This window comes from Microtus oregoni, unplaced genomic scaffold (genome assembly GCF_018167655.1).
Source record: "Microtus oregoni isolate MIOR12 unplaced genomic scaffold, Mior012 000061F_ref0000440, whole genome shotgun sequence".
Classification (NCBI taxonomy): Eukaryota; Metazoa; Chordata; class Mammalia; order Rodentia; family Cricetidae; genus Microtus; species Microtus oregoni.
In genome coordinates, this window is record NW_024543871.1 from 5,894,761 (window position 1) to 5,918,246 (window position 23,486).

The window sequence follows — 23,486 nt, forward strand, 5'->3', positions numbered from 1 at the left end:
AAGGGGAGGATGGGGAGAGCTTGGGGGAATGGGAGGGTTGGGATGGAGGAAGAGTAGATATGGGAGCAAGGAAGAATATATCTTAATTAAGGGAGCCATTTTAGGGTTGGCAAGAGACTTAAATCTAGAGGGGTTCCCAGGTGTCCAAGGAGATGTCCCTAGCTAGTTCCTTGGGCAGCTGATGAGAGGGAGCCTGAAATGGCCCTATCCTATAGCCATACTGATGATTATCTTGCATATCACCATAGAACCTTTATCTGGTGATGGATAGACATAGAGACAGAGACCCACATTGGAGCACTGGACTAAGTTCCCAAGGTCCAAATGAAGAGCAGAAGGAGGAAGAACATGAGCAAGGAAGTCAGAACCGCGAGGGGTGCGCCCACCTACTGAGACGTTGGGGTTGATCTAATGGGAGCTCACCAAGGCCAGCTGAACTGGGACTGATGGAGCATGTGATCAAACCGGACTCCCTGAACGTGGCGGACAATGAGTGCTGACTGAGAAGCCAAGGACAATGACACTGGGTTTCGATCCTACTGCATGAACTGGCTTTGTGGGAACCTAGTCTGTTCGGATGCTCACCTTCCTAGACCTCGATGGAGGGGGGAGGACCTTGGACTTCCCACAGGGCAGGGAATCCTGACTGCTCTTTGGACTGGAGAGGGAGGGGTAGAGGAAGTGGGAGGATGGGGGAAAGAAATGAGAGGAGGGGAGAAGGTGGAATTTTTTAATAATAATAATAACAATAAGTGACATACACAATGGAATCCTAAGTTCAGCAGTAAAGAAAATTGAAAATTTCCAGGTAAATGACTATAACTTAGTATATACGTTATACTAAGTGAGGTAACCCAGACTCCAGAAAGACAAATGCCACATATTCTCTCTTCATGTGTATCTTAAATCTATCTAAATCTTTAGATCTGAGTATATAACCTGGAGTAACTGCAGAAGCCAAGAAAATAGAGAGGGCCAATGAGAGAGCAGGGAAGGTAGGACAGTGTTGCTATAAAGGGAAAAAGAGGGAAACTGGGGGTCTTTAACTGGGGGTGGAGGAGGGAGAATAATACAGAGGGAATGGAATGTAGGAGATAGAAATAATACCAAGGATGTTTTTAAAAGCTGCAAGGAGCCGGGCGGTGGTGTTCCCACATGCCTTTAATCCCAGCCCTCAGGAGTCAGAGGCAGGTGGATCTCTGTGAGTTCAAGGCCTCCTGGTCTACAGGGTGAGTTTCAGGACAACCAGGAGGAATACACAGAGAAAAACAAAAAAAAATCCATAATGAAACATTTTATAAGCTTACTTAAAATCTATTCCTTATATTGATGTGTGTATTACAGGTACATACACACAGAGAGAGAAACACAGAGAGCATTTAGGTGGAGTTGTGCTACATGGAGTAATAATGCTCCCTGCAAGAGCCATAGACATCTAACAAAAACCCCAGCATCAGGCATGAAAAACTTACTTTCTAGTTGTTGGTCAGGGTAATCCAAGAGACTCCCTAAACAATATAGTGTATTGCTATTGCCCTTGGTTGCCTCCCAGAAGTTGAAGATAAATCCCCATTGCTGAATACATAAGCTGGATTTTACCAGAAAGCCTCCCCCTCCCCCACCAGGACAAGCTTTCATAGTATCAGAAGGTGCTAGGTAAGCTGCCAAGAGAGAAAAAAAAGCAATCAATAGTCCTAGGCAGCTGTTAAGCCTGTGAACCACAACAATGACTGGCCCTGCAAGATTTCCCCAATGGTACAATAACAGCACTTTTATCTTGGGGGTAACAACGCTGTCTAACTAGACTTAAGGAATGTTCAATATGAAGGACTTCATGTCTGGTACTATAAACTTAGCCAACTATCCATGGCTGGAGAAGTCATAGACCCTGGGGAACAAACTACTACTGCCATTTTTCCTAAATCAATATAATTTCTAGCTGTATTCTAAATGCTTATCTTCTGTCTACAGACAAGTGTAGCTCTCACACCTCTGCACAGCAGCTTCTTTTTACAGAAGACAGAGTATATACTACAAAGATCCACAAGTGGCCAAAATGCAGAAAATAAGTAAGTACAAGGTGCCAACTCCAATTGGTACAATAATAACACAACACCTACACCTAAGGCTCTAGGAAAATTGAGGAAGAGATGGGAAGATTGAAAGGGCCAGAGGATTGGGACACCTGCTAACAGACTGTCCCTTCTATGTGAGAGGGAAACTGCACCTATGAAATCTCAAGATTTTGGTTGCATAAACAAGACCTGAATAATAGCACCAATTGACATTCAAATGTGGATGGCAGAAATTCCACAAGGCCCTACCTCTAGAGGAAGAGCGATAGATAAGCAAGGAATGGCTGCTGAGAGAGAACAAAATGACAGAAGAAGGAGAGCAAGAATCAGTTTTCTCCTGGGATTAAGCCCCCGATATAGGTTATCCAATCCCAAGTGGTCAGCCCTAAACACATGTACATATAGGAGAGAGAGAGAGAGAGAGAGAGAGAGAGAGAGAGAGAGAGAGAATAATTAAAGAAGACATCGTGTGAATTGGAAAAGAAGGTGGAATATGGAGGGTGTTGAAGAGGGGAATGTAAAATTTAAAAACAGTAACAGTAACAGAACTGTGCTGCAGTTTTATGGAATGGTGGTGGTGGTGGTGGTAGGGTGTGTGGGTGTATGGGGGTGTGTGATGTGGTGTGTGTTTGTTTTGGGGGGGAGGGGACAGGGGTTGAGACAGTATCTTGGTGTGCAGCCTCAGCTGACCTGGAACTTACTATGTAGATCGAGCTGACTTTGAACTCGTAGAGATCCACCTGTCTCTGCCTCTGCCCCTTGAGTGCTGGGATTAATGGTGTGCCTCTACATTTCTTTTTCTTAATGGAATGTACTGGATGACGCTACAACTTTGTTCAGATGCCTGAAGAACCTGGAGAAGCTATTGCTGCTGCTATTGATGCATGGCATACTAATATTACTGGTCATATATATGCATGAGCACATATCGTGTAAATCTGAATTTTTGGAAACTTCAGTTGTGCTATCATCTTTGGAAAAAAGTACCCCAGTTTGCCATGTTGAGTTGGCACTGTACAGAAATTAATAGCCATATTGGTCTAGAAATGTTAAACTTAAGGTTTTTTCCCATTAAATATTTAAAGTCTTATCTCTGTGAGTTTGATTACAGAAACTAAAAGAGCAGTCTCTAAATAATAAAAAATGAAAATCCATGAATGCCCAGTTAGTTTAAAAGGCCACTGTCAACCTAAAGAATGTCAGCGTGCATTCTAGTACCTATGGGTATTTTTAATGTTCATGTGTGTTTACAACAATCCCCCAGTTGTGTGGCACTGTGCATCTATCAGGAAGGCGGCTTACTTTCCTTTGGTGTAAGGATCTCTCTCTACAATATCACAATGATGACTCACTGTAAGAGTGGGTAATAAAGTTTTCAAAGGAAATAAATGAACTGACGGGGCATGTGCCAACAAGGACAAATTCCAAAAAAAATAACAATGAGAGGAAAAACAAGTTTGCAGAAGGTTGTCTCGAAGAATACAATGTCTCATTTTAAACTGAAATAACATAAAAATATTTTTGTTTTCTTGATCATCTATATGATATATGACGAATCTATGTATATAACAAAAGTAGAAAATAATTTTAAATCATGCATGCTGAAGTATTGTCTCACTATGCAAAACAACTTGGTTGCAACCTTGCTATCCTCCTACCTCAGCCTCCCTAGAGCTGGGCAAACAAGCATGGCTCTATCTGCACCATATTTAATATCGTTTTAACCAGACAGTGCCTTGGATCTGGTATTAAATCTGGTACTTGCTGTATCTCCTTTTAAAAAATAAACTTGGCACAGTAGTACATGCTTGTAATCCCCAAGCCTGGGAAGTGGAGGGAGGAGGATAGGGAGTTCAAAATTATCTTCAGCTGCATAGTAAGTCTGAGACCAGCCTTGACTACATGAGACTTTGTCTCAAAAAAGAAAAATGAACACTATTGCAAACAGTATTCCTAAACAGTACTATAACATAATGGCTTTTAGTGTTTTACCCTCTTACCTCACTCAAGTATATGTTACAGTGACACACAACCAGAATCCCAGAGCTCCAGAGACTAAGACAGAAGAGCTGAGGCTAACTTCTGGGTACTCAGGGCTAGCCACTACTAATGAAAACTTGTCTAGATAAAATACGTGCCAGCTATAAAATGATGTGATCTAAAGAACCAGAAGTAATAAATTGTTTCATTTACATTTTAAAGATTTTATCTTAAAGTATGTATGTATGTGAGGGTGCACATTAATATAGTATCCACAGAGGCCAGAAGATGATATCAGACCCAATGGAGTTGTAGTTACAGGGGGTCATGAGCCACCCAACATGAATGCCGGGAACTAAACAGTATGTGCTCTTATGTGCTGAACCAGCCCCTCATTTACATTTTTAAAAAATAGCTCTGGCTAACAATGAACCACAAAAAAAAACAGCATGGCACAATAACCCCAAAGGTACAGTAGTGATATTCATATCTTAGAGGTAACTAAAACAAGTCTCTAACTGAACTACTCAACAAGAAAAAAATTATGCCTGCTACTGGAAACCTAATCAAATAACTCCCCAGGTGCAGTCACAGATCTTAGATGGAAGTCTCCAACCATCTATACTAAACCACTTTACTAAACCAGCATAATCCCTAACTACATCTAAGTATTTTTCCTTATACCCACAGATAAGTGTAGTTCTATCCCTTCATCAAAGAAACTTCTCTTTACCTGATAGAAGAGAAAGTGGGAAGTACTCTACAACACATGGGCACAGGAGACCACTTTCTACGTATAACCCCAGCAGCACAAACATTAAGGGCCTCATTGAATAAATGGACCTCCTGAGACTGAGAAGCTTCTGTAAAGCAAAGGACACTGTCACAAAGACAGAAAGGCAACCCATTGACTGGGAGAAGATCTTCACCAACCCCGCAACTGACAAAGGTCTGATCTCTAAAATATATAAAGAACTCAAGAAACTAGACCGTAAAAGGCTAATCAACCCAATTATAAAATGGGGCACTGAACTGAACAGAGAATTCTCAACAGAAGAACTTCAAATGGCCAAAAGACACTTAAGATCATGCTCAACTTCCTTAGCGATCAGGGAAATGCAAATCAAGACAACTTTAAGATACCATCTTACACCTGTCAGAATGGCGAAAATCAAAAACACCAATGATAGCCTTTGCTGGAGAGGTTGTGGAGAAAGGGGTACACTCATCCATTGCTGGTGGGAATGCAAACTTGTGCAACCACTTTGGAAAGCAGTGTTTCGGTTTCTCAGGAAATTCGGGATCAACCTACCCCAGGATCCAGCGATACCACTCTTGGGAATATACCCAAGAGATGCCCTATCATACTACAAAAGTATATGCTCTACTATGTTCATAGCAGCATTGTTTGTAATAGCCAGAACCTGGAAACAACCTATATGCCCTTCAATGGAAGAATGGATGAAGAAAGTATGGAATATATACATATTAGAGTACTACTCAGCAGTAAAAAACAAGGACTTCTTGAATTTTGCATGCAAATGGATGGAAATAGAAAACACTATCCTGAGTGAGGTAAGCCATACCCAAAAAGAGGAACATGGGATATACTCACTCATATTTGGTTTCTAGCCATAAATAAAGGACATTGAGCCTATAATTCGTGATCCTAGAGAAGCTAAATAAGAAGGAGAACCCAAAGAAAAATATATAGGCATCCTCCTGAATATTAACCTTCATCAGGCGATGAAAGGAGACAGAGACAGAGACCCACATTGGAGCACAGGATAGAAATCTCAAGGTCCAAATCAGGAGCAGAAGGAGAGAGAGCACGAGCAAGGAACTCAGGACCGCGAGGGGTGCACCCACACACTGAGACAATGGGGATGTTCTATCGGGAACTCACCAAGGCCAGCTGGCCTAGGTCTGAAAAATCATGGGATAAAACCGGACTCGCTGAACATAGCAGACAATGAGGACTACTGAGAACTCAAGAACAATGGCAATGGTTTTTGATCCTACTGCACGTACTGGCTTTGTGGGAGCCTAGGCAGTTTGGATGCTCACCTTACTAGACCTGGATGGAGGTGAGTGGTCCTTGGACTTCCCACAGGGCAGGGAACCCTGATTGCTCTTTGGGCTGACGAGGAAGGGGGACTTGATCGGGGAAGGGAAATGGGAGGCGGCGGCGGGGAAGAGACAGAAATCTTTAATAAATAAATAAATTTTTAAAAAAAGAAACTTCTCTTTGCAACAGATGGAGACCATTAGAGAAAACCACAAATCATTGTGCAGAGTTATGGAACCCAGTCCCAACGGATACATCTGTAAAACGCCCCAGCACCTAACACTTTGAGATCACTGTGGAAGAGAGAGTGGGAAGATTCTGAGAACCAGAGGTCCAGGGAGTTTTCTGAGGCTGTCTCCTAGCACCCTCAGAAGCTACACCCACAATATCTTTCCACCATGTCTCAACATGAACTGACCAAAGAAAACAACAATATACATAGATGATGGAAGAGTCCAAGAGGCCTAAACTCTATACAAGAAACTAAAGCAACTGAGGAATGCTGAGGAGGGTCTTCACTGGAGAAGAGCACATGGATTAGTTACCCAATGCCAAATGGCCAGCCCTGAAAACAAGTAACATTATACACACTGAGCTGGTTGTATTTTGGAAGATAAATGTATATACAAATAGATATATGCATGTAACAACAATTAATTCAAAAACAGGTCATGAATTTGAACGAGAGCAGGGCATGATATATGGGAGGGTTTGAAGGAAGGGGAAAATAATGCAATTGTATTACTGCAAAAATAAAATAATTTAAAAATTATAAGAAAAAATGTTTCTGGCGAATAATCTCACTCATAACAGGAAATTTTTCCTGATCAGGATTTTGTTGATTTCCTTAGTGAATAAGCAGTTTCTTCAAAGTTATTTTTTAATTTTTAAATGAGTGACTTGTGGTGACACACATTGTAATCCCAGCACTTGGGAGGTAGTGGCAGGAGTTTAAGGTCAACTTTTGCAATATAGTGTATTTGAGGCCAGCTTGGGCTATGAGAGATCCTGAGTTCAAATTAATGACTTCTCAGTGAAGAGATTGGGAACAGAGATTTTCAAAACATCCCCAACTGAGCTGAAGAGCTGGCTCAATGGTTAAGAGCACTTGCTGCTCTTGCAAAGGACAAGAGTTCAATCCCCCGCACCCACATGGCAGCACACAACTGTCTGTACCTGCAGATTGCAGGGAATCCAATGCCCTTTTCTGACCTTGGTGGGCACCAGACACACAGAGAGAGAGAGACAGAGAGAGAGACAGAGACAGAGGGGGAGGAGAGGAGAGAGACAGAGAACACATTCATAAATGCAGGAAAAAATGTTTATACATAAAAAAAAATAAATCTAAAAAAAAAAACAAAAACTACTTCTCACAGCCTGGACATACTTCTTTACCACAATCCAAATGTGACAGATACTACTTATTGGGCTTCTTCCCCCATTCAATGACTTCTCCTGATAATATAGATTGAACAGAATTTTATAACTAATCTTGATGCCCAAGAATGACCTACCATAAAAATGACAACCAATTATAACTATCAGCCTGAAACATGAACAGCATCTCTAGAGAGTGATACCATATAAAAGTGGACATCATAAACTAGTCTACATGTTTGTCAATGCATTAAGTCAAATATTAAGTTCGTCATTTGGAGTTAGCTATTGTGTGATTTAAGGACCTCCTATGCCCACTCAAGCTTACAATCACCTCCCAACAACATCATCCTGAAAACCAAACCTTTAATGCATGGATCTTTAGAAAATTCTTAACCATAACAAGTGTTAATATTTTTATAGATAAGTGTACAGGTATCTAAATCCCACATATAAAATGTTATGCATACAATTTATAAGTATATACAAATATTTCTATATAAATTGGAGAAAACCCTACAATAATCTGTAGGTTTACTTCTAAAACTAAATAATAGATGCAGTGGGGATTGTGTTTTGGTTTGGTTTGGTTTGATTTTTGGTTTTTTGAGACAAGGTTTCTCTGTAGCTTTGGTGCCTGTCCTGGAACTAGCTCTTGTAGACCAGGCTGGCCTCGAACTCAGAGATCTGCCTGTCTCTGCCTTCAGAGTGCTGGGATTAAAGGTGTGAGCCACCACCGCCCAGCTGCAGTAGTTTATTTTATGCTTCTAAAAGAAAATAAAATTAAGATTTTGTTGTTGTTGTTGTTTCTTTTTTTTTTCTTTTTTTGAGACAGGGTTTCTCTTTGTAACCTCACTGGCTGTCCTGGAACTTGCTCTGTAGGCCAGGCTGGCCTCAAAACTAATAAAGATCCTTCTGCCTCTGCCTCCAAGTGCTGGAATACATCACAATCACCCAGTAAAATTATGTATTTTATAGGGCATTTACTCCTGGCCAGATTTTCTTCTTTATTAATAGATAATAAGATTCTTTTTAAAGACAAGTTCTCATTTACCCAGGCTGGCCTCAAATTACCTGAGTATGACCTTGACTTGTGACCCTTCTGCCTCTACCTACTGAGAGCTGAGACTTTAGGCTTGTGCCACCACGTCCGATTTTTATGCAGTGCTGGGAACTAAATCCAGTGTTTTGTGCATGCTAGGCAAACACTCTACCCACTGAGCTACATCCCCAGCCGTAGATTATAATAATCTTAATTGTATGCTTATTAAGAGGAAAACCTGGCCATTTACCATAGAAACCACCAGGTCTTGTTATTGTCTCAATGATCTGAGCAGTTATACCTGTTGGGCCAGTTAAATCTGAACTTACAGGTTCCTATTTAGAAGGGAAAGGGGAAAGTTTTCTACATTTGTTTTTAAAAAGCTAATACTCTAATGAGGTGAAATCAATGAAGTTAGACAAAGCACCAAAGTGATAGATAAAACTTAGATGGCCACTAGATGCCAACTTTGATTACCTATCCAAGTTCAGGGTGACTTCAAATGTTAATTTTTACACTGTACCAAGAGTAGTGGGCTATTCTAATTTTACTAAGTTAAAGGGAGTACGGTTGATTTTCTGGAGTTAGTATGGGTGCATAAAGCTCAGACTTCCCACAAGCAATCTAGGAATGGCCTCTTTTGCTAACATCTGAAACAGTCTTGGTGTACAGTTTTCCACTCTAAGTCCCTGTACCTTGAGGTCTTTTTCAATTATGTCAACTTCAAGGAAGCCTCTGTTAGCACACAGGAAAGCCCCTCTCCGATTCCTGAAAAAACTTCAACCAATTCTCAGATGCCCCCTTCCTCATATCACACTTGATGTATTACTGACTACAAAATAACCCCTGCAACATGCCCAGCCCACCTATTGGGTGCCTTGCCCCAGCAATGTAGTAAATGTATTCTGCTTGTGAGTATCCGGAAGTCACTATAAGAGCTACAGTTTGTTTCAGAACACTACTTCCTCATCACCTTGTGCAACTCAACTGCTCAGCAGCAGTAGCTGACCTATCTTCTTATCAAGAAATTCTACAGGGAAAAAAAACAGCCATGCCAAATTCTATGAATACTAATCATGTTCAGAAATCCTAAATTCGAAAAGGTGAAGCAAGTGGCTCAAATCACACTCATAAACACATGAGCATATATGTAGGCTCCAGCAGTATAAACCAATCTTGACAGATAAAAAGGCAAAACCCACAAAGGCAATGAATGATATGGCAAGCAAACCATAAAGCCCTCAGCACTCCCTAGGAACTACATTTGAAAGCCTTGCTCGACACTGTAAATATTCAGGTGGTGTTAATAACTTTCACACTATTGCTTTTGAAGTGAAGATTTATATTTGGGGTTTTATAGTAACATTTTTATCACCAGTTACTGCTGGTGACAACAAATGACAGACAAAAGGCTTAACAAGCAGTCTTTCGGCAAGCTTCAAGGAAAGCACCAAACAAAAACAGCACCTGCTGCAAATCATCCCTTCCTCCTTTCCAGGTATGGGGCGGGCAGAAAGAAGCTATGACACCCTTTGTTTCGTAACTCCACGTCAAAGTCAAGGAACAATAAAATAGGAAAGTACAGCTATATACTTCTGAGTCCAGCCCTGGGCCCAAATGGGGAACTTATTTTGGACTTGACCAATGCCCTTTTCTTGGAGCCTCAAGTCCCTGCTCTACAACTGGGCATTAAGATTTTGCAGTTTCACACTAATAATCAAAAACACATTACTGAGCAAATGTATGTAGCAGATACATATCACAAATATAAAGAGAGGACAACATGTAGTCCTAGGCCAAGAGCCATACAGACACACACATACACACCCTTTAAGTTCAAATCCCAGCAAGGCACCCTGAGTGTGCAGTCAACAAAGGGAGGGGCAGGAGCAAGGAACAGAGGTTAAAGCAGACAGCAGCCAAAACAAACATCACTTCCAGAACAGGGCAAACTTTGGGTCTGGGAGGCTGAAGAACCCCCAGAAACGACAGGGGTGCTGGACTCCCTCAAGGGACGAAGAGCGCACCCAAGCACTGGGTGAGGAGGAGAGCTGCAGAGGAGGCTGCTGTCCCCGGGGACAAGGGCGTCGCCGCCATCCTCGGCTGCACAGCACCCCCCTTTTTTACCGCCCTGGCCGCCGCCCTCTAGATCCCCGCGAATAGTCGTTGTCGCCCCATTCTTCCATAGACACCATCCCCACAGACCCGCGAGGGATAAAAGAGCACAGAGACATACCTGGTGCAACGTCTCCGGTGGCAGCTGGGACGCTCGGAACAGATCGGCCACTGGACCGGCGGCCGCAGTGGCAGTGCTGGGGGCGACCCTGGTAGCCTCGGGGGGTCCAGGTCCCGGGCCCCCGCTCGCAGCGCCTGCACAGCGCGCGAAGAGCTCAGAGTAGCACTGCTGCTCACTCTCACTCAGCAGCAAAGGCGGCCCCGCGCCGCAGCCTCCACCAGCCGCCACCTCCATAGGGCCTCCTGTGGGGTCCCGGCCGAGCGCTTTCCTGGTCGCGGTGCCGGTGCCTAGGTCAGGGCCACCGCCACCGCCTTGGCCTCCGAAGCCGCCGCCCCCACGCCCCGCAGCTGCAGTGCCTCTGCTTCCTCCAAGCGCGCGCCGGCCCCGCCCCCCGGGCTTGAATGTTGTGCCTCGTGGCACGTGGAGACAGGCGCGGCCCCGACCAATCACAGCCCGGGATTCCACCTGGGCCCCTCCCCTGACGGCCGCCCCTCCCCGCCTCTTCGCCAGGTAAGGAACTCAACTCCCCCGGCTGCCTTCCCAAGCTTATCACCGGCTCTGCAGGGGAGGCCAGACCTGGAGAGTGGCTGCCAAAGCCTATCCAAGCCCACGCAGCTCCTGAGGGGTACCTTGGGCTCTCCACCCTGACTGGCATGGGAACACCTGGACACACACACACACAAGAACAAACAGCGCTTTTCAGGAGATGGGAAAAACTGAGATGTTTTCTCTTTAAGAGTCCGGAACAGAAGTGGTGTCCACTTAGAAAAGGGACCAGGCACGAAAAGTTGGATTTCTCTTCCTCTATAATAGTATTGCCTATGCCCTGAAAAGCTAAAGAACAGAGATGTTCTTACGAATGGGGTCCCAGCGCCTCTCTACAGCTTTGAAGATGGTGACGGGGTTAGGTCACTTTCTCAGGTATGGCTCGGGTCTGGATTTGAGCCTTACTAAGAAATGCCAGAAGTTACTCTTAATCCTAGAGGATGTGAACTCCATTCTGCTCAGTGCTCTACTGAAATCTGGGAAACAGACCTCTGTAACACAGAGTCCTCGACTTCTGGAGCGACGATTTTTTTTTTTTTTAGACAAGCTCTTTCCTTAAGACATCAGGCTCTGAAGATACTTCTTTTGGCAGGAAAACAAGCATATTTTTAATACAAAAATTTTCAAGTTCCTACCAAAAAAATCAACACTAGAACCCAGAACTTTATAAACCCCATGTGTTTTTTTCAAATGGGCTTCCTCCCCTAGGGCTATTGCTCTAGTTGAGCCTCTGCGAAGAGAAAGTCTATGCTAAGTGTAGTGGCTGTGGCTCCTAACCTTAACACTAGGAGGTTGGGACAGAAGAACCCTGAATTTTTTAAGCTACTGTAGGCTACATAGTGAGTTCCAAGCTAGCCCACAAAACCAATCTACTAGATAAAGAAAGGTCTGCCCCACAACACTGAAAATTTCAACATCAGTATTGTATATTTGCATTTTTTTAAGACAGTCTCTCTATATAACCCCGACTGACCTGGAACTCTCTTTGTAGACCCAGCTGGCCTCAAACTCCACAGAGGTCTGCCTGCTTCTGCCTTCCAAGTGCTGGCATAGAGGCATGTGCTACCATGCTGGGCTCCAAAAGAAAAATCTTAAGTGCCATTGTTCTTGAGAAGAGTTACACAAATGTACCCACTGTACATACACTAACCCAAAGAGGGGAACTGTTGATGATTGAACACTACTAAGAGGACGTGTTAGAGCTGGAACTGGTGGCACATACCTTTTTTAAACTCAGAACTCAAGAGGTGGAGACAGAGAGATCTCTGTGAGGTTGAGACCAGCCTGGTCTACATATTGAGTTCATTCCAGCCAGGGCTACATAGTGAGACATTGTCTTAAAAAATACATAGAGAGGGAGAAATTTGTATGTGTACATGCAGTTTTTTATATAATAACGTACATATATAGAGGTATATGCCATCCCAAATAGTTTTATTTTAATTGAGGCCAGATGTGGCACATGCCTGTAATCCTGGCACTCCAGAGGCAGACCAGCCAGAGCTACATAGCTGGACCTGTGTCAAAAACAGTAACAATACAAAAAAAGCAAAAAACCAATGCCAATTCAAGAAATACTATGAATGATAACAAATACACATTGATGTTATAGTCAACTAAAATAAGGACCAATGGAAGAAAGAGAGGAGAAGATGGGGGAAAAATCACGAGATTGGGGAAAACTAAAAGGGAAAGGGGAAGAAAGAGATATTTGAAAGAAAAAAAGGAATGTCTTAACCTCAATTATGGCCAGAGTTATACTTCCACTTTGGACTCTGTCATTTGCTGCTATGCCTCCCCACCATGAGGAACTCTTATCTCTCTAGAACCTTAAGCCAAAATCAAGACTTTCCTTGATATGTTGCTTTTGTCCATACTATTTTTATAACAGTTACAAAGAAATACTAATACAGTCACTATGACCAGCATGAAGACCTTCGTTTCACAGATTTTAAAATGTAAAACTGGTATGATTTACCCAACTGGGCACCACATTTGGAGTTCATTTCTTTCATTATTCAAGCCAATTTACTAAAACTGAGAAATATTTATCAAGCAGTAGATATCACATGATATGCAGGCAGTCTCACATCTGTGCCTATCAATGGTTGAAGTAACCAGCATTTAGGTAGGGCAGGAAGTGCTTACTGTATGTGTACTGGAATGCTTCAAGGAATTAAAAAAAATACAAGGTATGTCGTGTTCAAAGAGTCAACAACCTCGCTAGAAAAGGCAAATCTAGCACAACAAACGAAAATAAATAAGAGACACTATATAATTACGTGATAAATCACGTACCCCAGGCTAAGTGCTGTGGGAGTTTGAAAATCAGAGAAATCCACGAACCAGCACTAACCCAAGAAGACTCCACAAGAGGATGGGCGTTCTCTGAGAATGAGAGGAAGTGGGAAGGGTAAATGAATAAGACAATGGCGGGAAGGGAGAGAGAGGGCTATCCTGAGAAAGGCAAGCACATCAGAGAGTTGCCACCAAGAAAGTAATGATTGAGGAAAAGCAAGCAAACTGGGCCAAATGGGAGAGCAGTCTCTGATACAAGAAAGATCCTGGTTAACAAAGTCCAGGGTACAGAATCAGAAGGGTCTCTGGTGGTTTGAATAGGCATGGTCCCCATAGACTTGTGTTTGAGTGCTTGGCCCATAGAGAGTGGCACTATAAGGAGGCTTGATCTTGTCGCAGTAGGTGTGGCATTGTTGGAGGAAGTGTGTCACTGTGAAGGCAGGCTTTGAGGTCTCATATCTGCTCAAACCATGCCCAGTCTCTCCTTCTGCCTGCAGATCAAGATGTAGAACTCTCCACTCCTTCTCCAGCACCACGTGTGCCTGCATGCTGCCATGACCTGCCATGATGATAATGGACTAAATCTCTGAAACTGTAAGCCAATCCCAGTTAAATGTTTTTCTTTTTAAGAGTTGCCATGGAGAAGACAATAATCAACTTTATATGGAAAAACAAAAAACCCAGGATAGCCAAAACAATCTTATACAATAAAGGATCGTCTGGAGGCATTACCATCCCTGACTTCAAACTCTATTACAGAGCTACAGTGATGAAAACAGTGTGGTACTGGCATAAAAACAGAGAAATCGACCAATGGAATCGAATAGAAGACCCCGACTTTAACCCACAAACCTATGAACACCTGATTTTTGATAAAGGAGCTAAAAGTATACAATGGAAAAAAGAGAGCATCTTCAACAAATTGTGCTGGCAAAACTGGATGTCAATCTGTAGAAGAATGAAAATAGATCCATATCTATCACCATGCACAAAACTCAAGTCCAAATGGATTAAAGACCTCAATATCAGTCCAAACACACTGAACCTGATAGAAGAGAAAGTGGGAAGTACTCTACAACACATGGGCACAGGAGACCACTTCCTACGTATAACCCCAGCAGCACAAACATTAAGGGCCTCATTGAATAAATGGACCTCCTGAGACTGAGAAGCTTCTGTAAAGCAAAGGACACTGTCACTAAGACAAAAAGGCAACCCATTGACTGGGAGAAGATCTTCACCAACCCCGCAACTGACAAAGGTCTGATCTCCAAAATATATAAAGAACTCAAGAAACTAGACCGTAAAAGGCTAATCAACCCAATTATAAAATGGGGCACTGAACTGAACAGAGAACTCTCAACAGAAGAAGTTCAAATGGCCAAAAGACACTTAAGGTCATGCTCAACTTCCTTAGCGATCAGGGAAATGCAAATCAAGATAACTTTAAGATACCATCTTACACCTGTCAGAATGGCGAAAATCAAAAACACCAATGATGGCCTTTGCTGGAGAGGTTGTGGAGAAAGGGGTACACTCATCCATTGCTGGTGGGAATGCAAACTTGTGCAACCACTTTGGAAAGCAGTGTGGCGGTTTCTCAGGAAATTCGGGGCCAACCTACCCCTGGACCCAGCAATACCACTCTTGGGAATATACTCAAGAGATACCCTATCATTCAACAAAAGTATATGCTCTACTATGTTCATAGCAGCATTGTTTGTAATAGCCAGAACCTGGAAACAACCTATATGCCCTTCAATGGAAGAATGGATGAAGAAAGTATGGAATATATACATATTAGAGTACTACTCAGCAGTAAAAAACAAGGACTTCTTGAATTCTGCATGCAAATGGATGGAAATAGAAAACACTATCCTGAGTGAGGTAAGCCAGACCCAAAAAGAGGAACATGGGATGTACTCACTCATATTTGGTTTCTAGCCATAAATAAAGGACATTGAGCCTATAATTCGTGATCCTAGAGAAGCTAAATAAGAAGGAGAACCCAAAGAAAAACATATAGGCATCCTCCTGAATATTAACCTTCATCAGGCGATAAAAGGAGACAGAGACAGAGACCCACATTGGAGCACCGGACAGAAATCTCAAGGTCCAAATCAGGAGCAGAAGGAGAGAGAGCACGAGCAAGGAACTCAGGACCGCGAGGGGTGCACCCACACACTGAGACAATGGGGATGTTCTATCGGGAACTCACCAAGGCCAGCTGGCCTAGGTCTGAAAAATCATGGGATAAAACCGGACTCGCTGAACATAGCAGACAATGAGGACTACTGAGAACTCAAGAACAATGGCAATGGGTTTTTGATCCTACTGCACATACTGGCTTTGTGGGAGCCTAGGCAGTTTGGATGCTCACCTTACTATGCCTGGATGGAGGTGGGTGGTCCTTGGACTTCCCACAGGGCAGGGAACCCTGATTGCTCTTTGGGCTGACGAGGGAGAGGGACTTGATTGGGGGAGGAGGGGGGAAATGGGAGGCGGTGACGGGGAAGAGACAGAAATCTTCAATTAATAAATAAATAAATAGAGTTGCCATGGTTGGGAGAGCTGGCAGGCTGCTCAACCCAGCTACCACCCGGGACCAGAACCAGGGCTATAAGTTGACCCACCTCAACATCCACCCTATTTTGAACTGCTAGAGCATGTAAAGGGGCCTGTCCTGCAGACCCAAAGCTCCAGGATATTGTTACAACACAGGGTAACAACAGGATATCCAAGAGGAGTCCTAGTGAAGGTCAATTATCAATGGTGTAGCAGAAGCAGAGGCCTCGAACCAGACCAATGGTTCATTGCAATGAACACTTGCAAGTAAAGATGTATGGACTTGGGCATAGTGCATACCTGCTGTGTCACATTACAGTTTCCATGGTGAGATTTCTTTTTTTCTTTTATATTTTATTTTATTTTAATGGGGGGATGAGGTTGCAAGGGCAGAGGGCAGATACCAAAGGGACAGGGAGATGAATGGGATCGGGATGCATGGTGTAAAATTCACAAAGAATCAATAAAAGGATGGGTAAAAAGAAAAAGAGTTGTCATGGTCATAGTGTCTCTTCACAGCAATAGAAACCTAATTAAAACAGGGTCCAACAGTAGTAATACTTAAACCAGGAAACAACAGGGACAAAGTGGCATTTTTAAAAGTGTTTTTACTAGGCCAGCTATAGTGACTCATGCCTGTAACCCCAGCACTGGAGAGGCTGAAGCAGAAAGATCCAGATTTTTAGGCCAGCCTGGGCTACATAATGAGACTTTTGTGTTAAAGATATTTTTCTAAGTGTTACTAGCTAAAGAATGTTGAGTATTATACTTTATTTCCACAATAATTTTCTAAATAAGAGAAATAGTTATGAAACCTCAAAATAAACACAGGTAAGAAAGTAGAAACTAGAAACACGATGTGTTTATAACGCCGAGTAACATTTAAAAAGCCCTATTGTAAGGGTTTGGCTGTGTGTGTGTGTGTGTGTGTGTTTGCGCGCACATGTAGCAGTCAGGGACTGATTTCCAGTATGCTCCCAAGTCACTCTCCACCTTATTTCTTTTGAGACAGGGTCTCGCAGTTTACTGGGGATCACTGATTCACTTAGATCAGCAAGACCCAGACATCCTCCTGTCCCCACCCCCAGTGCTGAAGTTATAGATGTATGCCATCATACCCAGCTGTTTTATGTGGATGCATGAGGACTGAGGTCCATGTTTGTGTGCCAAGTTGTGCTTTACCCACTGAGCCATCTCCCCAGCCTTCACAAGAACCTTTGGAAGATGATTTCTTTCTATTTTGGGGGTTCTGAGCTTACACACTTGCTTTAGCTCCAGCATGACCAGAGAAACCAAAATAGTCCTATTTCTAAGGAATTGCCGGGAGGTTTTTTTTTTTTTTTCTTTTTGAGACAGGACTCTGTAGCTGAAGCTGATCTTAATCCTCCTGCCAAGTACTGGAATTGCAGATCTGTACCACACAGCAGCAAAAGGTATTTTAAGTTAGGCTTAATTAGACCCAATCTCAAACAAAGAAACCAACCCAAACGAAACTCAAAAAGGAAGCACATGGCATGGCTATGTTCCAATAAATCCTTAGCTATGCATTTCGTGTAATGGTCACATAACGTGGAATGTTAAGTACACAGAAAGAACTAAGTTCTCCAGTCATTTAGAATCTGTAAAGTCTGGATGGGAGCGATACCCCAGAGCACTTGCTGGGAAAGCAAGAGGACATGAGATCAAATCCCCAGCACTGACATGAGCCCCCCACCCTTGCTCAGTGCTTTTCATGACTGCTTCGGCAAAGGCAGTTTTGAGTTATTACACCAGATAGAACATGCCACACAAAGCCTGAAGTAGTAACTCTCTGGCCCTTTATACAACGTTTGCCAACCTGTCCTCAAATATGACGATCTTCCATTTCCTTATACCTAGGGGCACTTTATGACTCATCAGGTTAGGGTTGGGGAAGGGGAGTGGTTAAGAGAGAATTCAGTTTGACTTCTCTGGAGCGCAGTGATACTGGGATACTGCAGATACCATCTCAAAAGATTAGTGAAAATTATACCCTGTTGTGGAAGGGGACAGACTCATGGGTCCCCTCCCTGAGGACTGGGGGACATTTTCTTTCTCCTGTACACAACTCCACTGAAGCTAAAAGGTCGGGCTGGTGGAAGAGGCCAGCTGGAAAGAGGAGGTGGAGTGGGGGAGGGCAAGAGAAGGTAATGGGAGTGAATAGGATCAGAATACATTATATACACGTGTGGAAACGTCATGGCGAGACCCATCATTAGGTATTATTAGTATTATACTAATGAAGCATTTTTTTTAGCCAGGCGTGATGGTGCCCGCCTTTAATCCCAACTCAGGAGGCAGAGGCAGGTGGATCTCTGAGTTTGAGGCCAGCCTGGTCTATAAAACGAGTTCCAGGACAGCCACTGCTGTTACACAGAGAAACTCTGTTCTTGAAAAAAAAGTGTTTTAAACGAAAATAGCTGACTGGATGGCTCAGCGGTCAAGATCAGGTACTCCTCTTGCAGTTTGGATCCCATCCCCCACATTAGAGATCTCACAATCGCCTGTAATTCTAGAATATCCAATCCCCTCTTAACACTGTGCTCACCTCTACTCACATGTACATAGCCCCACACAGATACAGAAGTTAAAATAATAAGTAATAAATCTTAGGGCGGGGCGTGCTGATACGTGCTTTTAATCCCAGCACTTGGGAGGACAAGGCGGACAGATCTTGTGAACTGGAGTTGAGCAAGTTTTGATCTACATGGAGAGTTCTAGGCCAGCTAGGGCTACTGAATAATAATATTAACAATAATACCTTTTCAAAGGAGAAAAACTTTAAAGATTGGTGGAAATTAAAGGAGTGCTCAATTTTGACACCAAATAATCACTTGTTTGATTGACTTTAACTTTTTCTTCTTACTAATACTAAGAATAGGTAGATCTTTATCAGTATGAGAGGGAATTCAATTCCTCTGATCGTAATTTTTTTCTCTCTACTCCCCAAAAGGAAATACTGAAGTAATACTGGCACCTCTCCTATCTCCTGGAAGTGATAACATGAAAAAGAAATGGGCATTCCCCTATTCCATCTTTGTTTCTGTCTTTGTGAGTCTGTCTGTTTCTCTCTTCCTTCTTCCCTCCCTCCCCCTCTCTCTCTCTAGCCAACACCCCTAATTTCATGTGTTTTCAGAGGGCACTCACTCCCACCCTCTCCCTTGCCCCAGAATGTACACAAGTTTGAGAGCCCTGTTCCCAACTTCGGGACTTCTTAAAACATCTCACGCAGACAAGTGTTTTTGTAGACTCTGTCTGAGGTGGGAAAGAAAGCAGATAGGGAAAATAAGAAGCAGGCCAGTTGTGGTGGCAACCCTAAGTTAAGTCTTCATCTCTAAGTCAGCTCCAGCAACAAAGGAGCTGAGAGGGTCTGCATAGACCTACCCTAAATAGTTCTTTGTATGTCATTAGTATGACTTCCCAGGAAGAAATCACTTCAACTACTTAGAGATCAGCAAAGGAGAGCTCTTCAGCAATAGCATACATCTGGCTTTGGCTAATGCCAAAAGAAACCCCTATACAGAATTCCCCTCAGCTTCTATGAGTTTGAGCTATTACATTGCATTCTTACATATGCTTTTATCTATGAGTTGCTTTTAGGTCTGGGGGCCCCCACGTTATACTTTGAGCAATTAAACATCTTTTACAGAGACAGAAATTTCAGACTTTTGTGTTTGGACAAATGGGGAGATTTACAATGAAAACATATTATCAGAGTTATCTGAGATAAACCAGAGCCACTTTTCCTGGGCGGCTGTTAACCAGGATCACCCTGCCTGTGCCTGGCAGAATGATGGTCTTCCTGATAAGAGGAACAGGGCTTAATCAGCTGCACAGCCAGGGCTGTCTTCCCTAAACTGCCTGGCAGAGGCAGTGATCCTTTAGCTAAATTTTACTTTTGCGTGACTTAATATTTTCTAAGCAAGTTTATTGATACATAGTTTATTTCTCCCATTTCCTTTTTCATGCTAAGCTCATAGGAAAATGGGGAGTTGGGTTCTTTTTTTTTTTTTTTTTTTTTTTTTTTAAATATTTATTATTTATTATGTATACAATATTCTTTCTCTGTGTATGCTTGCAGGCCAGAAGAGGGCACCAGACCTCATTACAGATGGTTGTGAGCCACCATGTGGTTGCTGGGAATTGAACTCAGGACCTTTGGAAGAGGAGGCAATGCTCTTAACCACTGAGCCATCTCTCCAGCCCCCGGGAGTTGGGTTCTTGTCCCATGCCTTCTAAGCTACTAATGACAACAGAAATGTGAGTCACTGTCTCTCTTCCTATCATGGCTTGTCTTCCAAAGGTTATTGTGCTAAAAGGCTTGGTCCCCAGCAAAGCAGTACTGAGGTAGTGAAACCTTTAAGAGGTGAGTCTTGCTGGAAGGTCATTGGGGTCACAGGCACTCAACTCTCATGAATGCATTAATGCTAGTTTGAAAGTGTGGCCTGGGTCTTTCTTACTGGTACACCTACTTAATTAGTAACTAATTCCCAGGAGAGAGCATTAATGAAGAGCAAGCCTGGCCCATTTCCCTCTCCATTGTGAGCTCTTCCTCTCTCTCCCTCCCTTCCTCCTTTTCTCTGTCTCTCTCTCTCTCCTTCCTCCATTCCTCCCTCCTTCTCTCTCTCTCTCCCTCCTTCCCTCCTTCTGTCTCTGTCTCTCTATGTATCTCTCTCCCTCTCTTCTTCTCTTCCTCCCTCTCCCTTCTCTCTCCTCCCTCCCACCCTCTCTCTGTCTCTCTCTGTCTCTCTTTCTCTGTCTCCATCCCTCCTTCTCTCTGTCTCTTTCCCTCCCTCCTTTCTTTCCTTTCTCCATCCCTTCCTCCCTCTCTTTCTCTCACTCTCTCTCACCATGATGTCAGCCACCATGTTGTGATGTAGTCAGAAGACCCTCACCAGAGGACACCAGAGGACGAAGGGGTGGATTCACCCCATCTTGGAATTTGGGCCTTCAAAACTATGAGCTAAAAATGCCTATCTCCTAGTTTGGGCTTTGGTTTCTGCTTCTATTTTGTTATTGTTGTCCTTTGTTCATTGGGTTTTATTTTGTCTGTCTGTTTGTATTGCTTTACTTTGGATTTGGTATTTGACTTGTTTTATTCTTCAAATAGCTTCTCACTGTGAAGCCTAGGCTGGCCTCCAATTTATAACCTTCCAACTTTAGACATGCATCGCCACTCACAGAACCTGGCTTGAGAAATGCTGCCTTGCCAGGCAGTGGTGGTGCACGCCTTTAATCCCACCACTTGGGAGGCAGAGGCAGGCACATCTCTGTGAGTTCAAGACCAGCCTGGTGTACAGAGCAAGTTCCAGGAGAGTCAACACTACAGAGAAACCCTGTCTCAAAAAAGAAAACAAACAAACAAACAAACAAAGCCGGGTGGTAGTGGCACACACCTTTCAATCCCAGCACTCAGGAGGCAGAGACAGGATCTCTGTGAATTCAAGGCCAACCTTATCTATGGAGTGAGTTTCAGGACAGACTCCAAAGCTGCAGAGAAACATTGTCTTGAAATGTCTGATACGTGCTTTTAATCCCAGCACTTGGGCGGACAAGGCAGACAGATCTTGTGAACTGGAGTTGAGCCAGTTTTGATCTACATGGAGAGTTCTAGGCCAGCTAGGGCTACTGAATAATAATATTAACAATAATACCTTTTCAAAGGAGAAAAACTTTAAAGATTGGTGGAAATTAAAGGAGTGCTCAATTTTGACACCAAATAATCACTTGTTTGATTGACTTTAACTTCTTCTTCTTACTAATACTAAGAATAGGTAGATCTTTATCAGTATGAGAGGGAATTCAATTCCTCTGATCGTACAAAACACTTGTCTGCGTGAGATGTTTTAAGAAGTCCCGAAGTTGGGAACAGAGCTCTCAAACTTGTGTACATTCTGGGGCAAGGGAGAGGGTGGGAGTGAGTGCCCTCTGAAAACACATGAAATTAGGGGTGTTAGCTAGAGAGAGAGGGGGAGGGAGGGAAGAAGGAAGAGAGAAACAGACAGACTCACAAAGACAGAGACAAAGATGGAATAGGGGAACGTCCATTTCTTTTTCATGTTATCACTTCCAGGAGATAGGAGAGGTGCCAGTATTACTTCAGTATTTCCTTTTGGGGAGTAGAGAGAAAGAAAGAAAGAAAGAAAGAAAGAAAGAAAGAAAGAAAGAAAGAAAGAGGAGGGGGAGGGAGAGAGAGAGATGCTTAGGCATTTCAGTCATCACAGAATTGAACAAGGACTGTGATTGGTTAAACTGACAATCAAATTTTCTACAACTGTTCAGGTTTCTAAAAAGGAAGCATTCAAAGGATGTGTCTGGGTAAACCAACTGCTAAAACACACAACTTAAAAGTCTGTTGTAATTGTTGTTGTTGTCGTTGTTGTTGTTGAGGATGATGATGATGATGTTGATGATGCTTCTTCCCTAGTTACCATGAGAAAATTTCAGACCAAAAGTTAGCACTTTCCCTTTACTTGGACAGGACCCCATTGGTGAGCGTTGTTTGCTAAAGGCCCACAGCTGTTCTCATTGCCCATTTACCTTTTGCCAAACAGAAGCCACTTTTAGCTTATATTCCTCCACGTTCCAGCCTCTGCAGGAAAAGCCCACAGGAAATGGCTGATTTCCATGAGTGAATATAATGCTAGCATATTGCCTAAAAGACCAATAATGAGTGTAGCAGGGGAGCATGAGGGATTATCGATGAAACAGTATGTGGGATTGATTGACTGATTGATTGTATTGAGACAGACTCTCACTTTGTAGCCCAGGATGGCCTGCAAGTTGTTATGATTCTCCTGTTTTAGCATTCCAAATGGTGGGGTTAAAGATGTGAGTTGCCACACACAGGTTAAAGCCATGAGTGTGGGTTGGTATGGCTGCGGGGGATAATAGGTATAAGATGGCTCATTCTATTAGTCTATGTATTTCATGGATTTCTAAAATTTCATATAATAAAAAAATTTTCAAGCCAGGCATGGTGATGCATGCCTTCGATCCCAGCACTCAGGAAACAGCAGCCAGAAAACCTCTATGAATCTCAGACCAGCCTGGTCTACACAGTGAGTTATACACCAGAAAAGACTGTATACTGAGACCCTGTCTCAAAAGAGAAAGTTAAATATATAGAAATAGTCTATTACCCTTTAGGGAAACTTAAAAATGAACCCAATATACCATGATTTTAAAGAATAGTTTTGTTTGTCTGCTGGAATGTGGTATGAGGTATCCCCCAGGCTGGCCCTAACTTACTATGTAGTGGAGAAGGCCTTCAGCCCCTGA

The 23,486-nt window shown here is 43.0% G+C and overlaps 1 protein-coding gene across 1 annotated transcript in view; it reads right to left on the reverse strand.

Annotated features, from left to right (window-relative positions):
• Window positions 1-11,012, reverse strand: part of LOC121439439 (ralBP1-associated Eps domain-containing protein 2-like) — a 208,265-nt gene extending 197,253 nt beyond the window's left edge. The window contains exon 1 of the mRNA XM_041639940.1: window positions 10,779-11,012. Within this exon, the coding sequence (XP_041495874.1) occupies window positions 10,779-11,012 (234 nt within the window). The remainder of the gene's footprint in view (window positions 1-10,778) is intronic.
• Window positions 11,013-23,486: the final 12,474 nt, after the last annotated feature.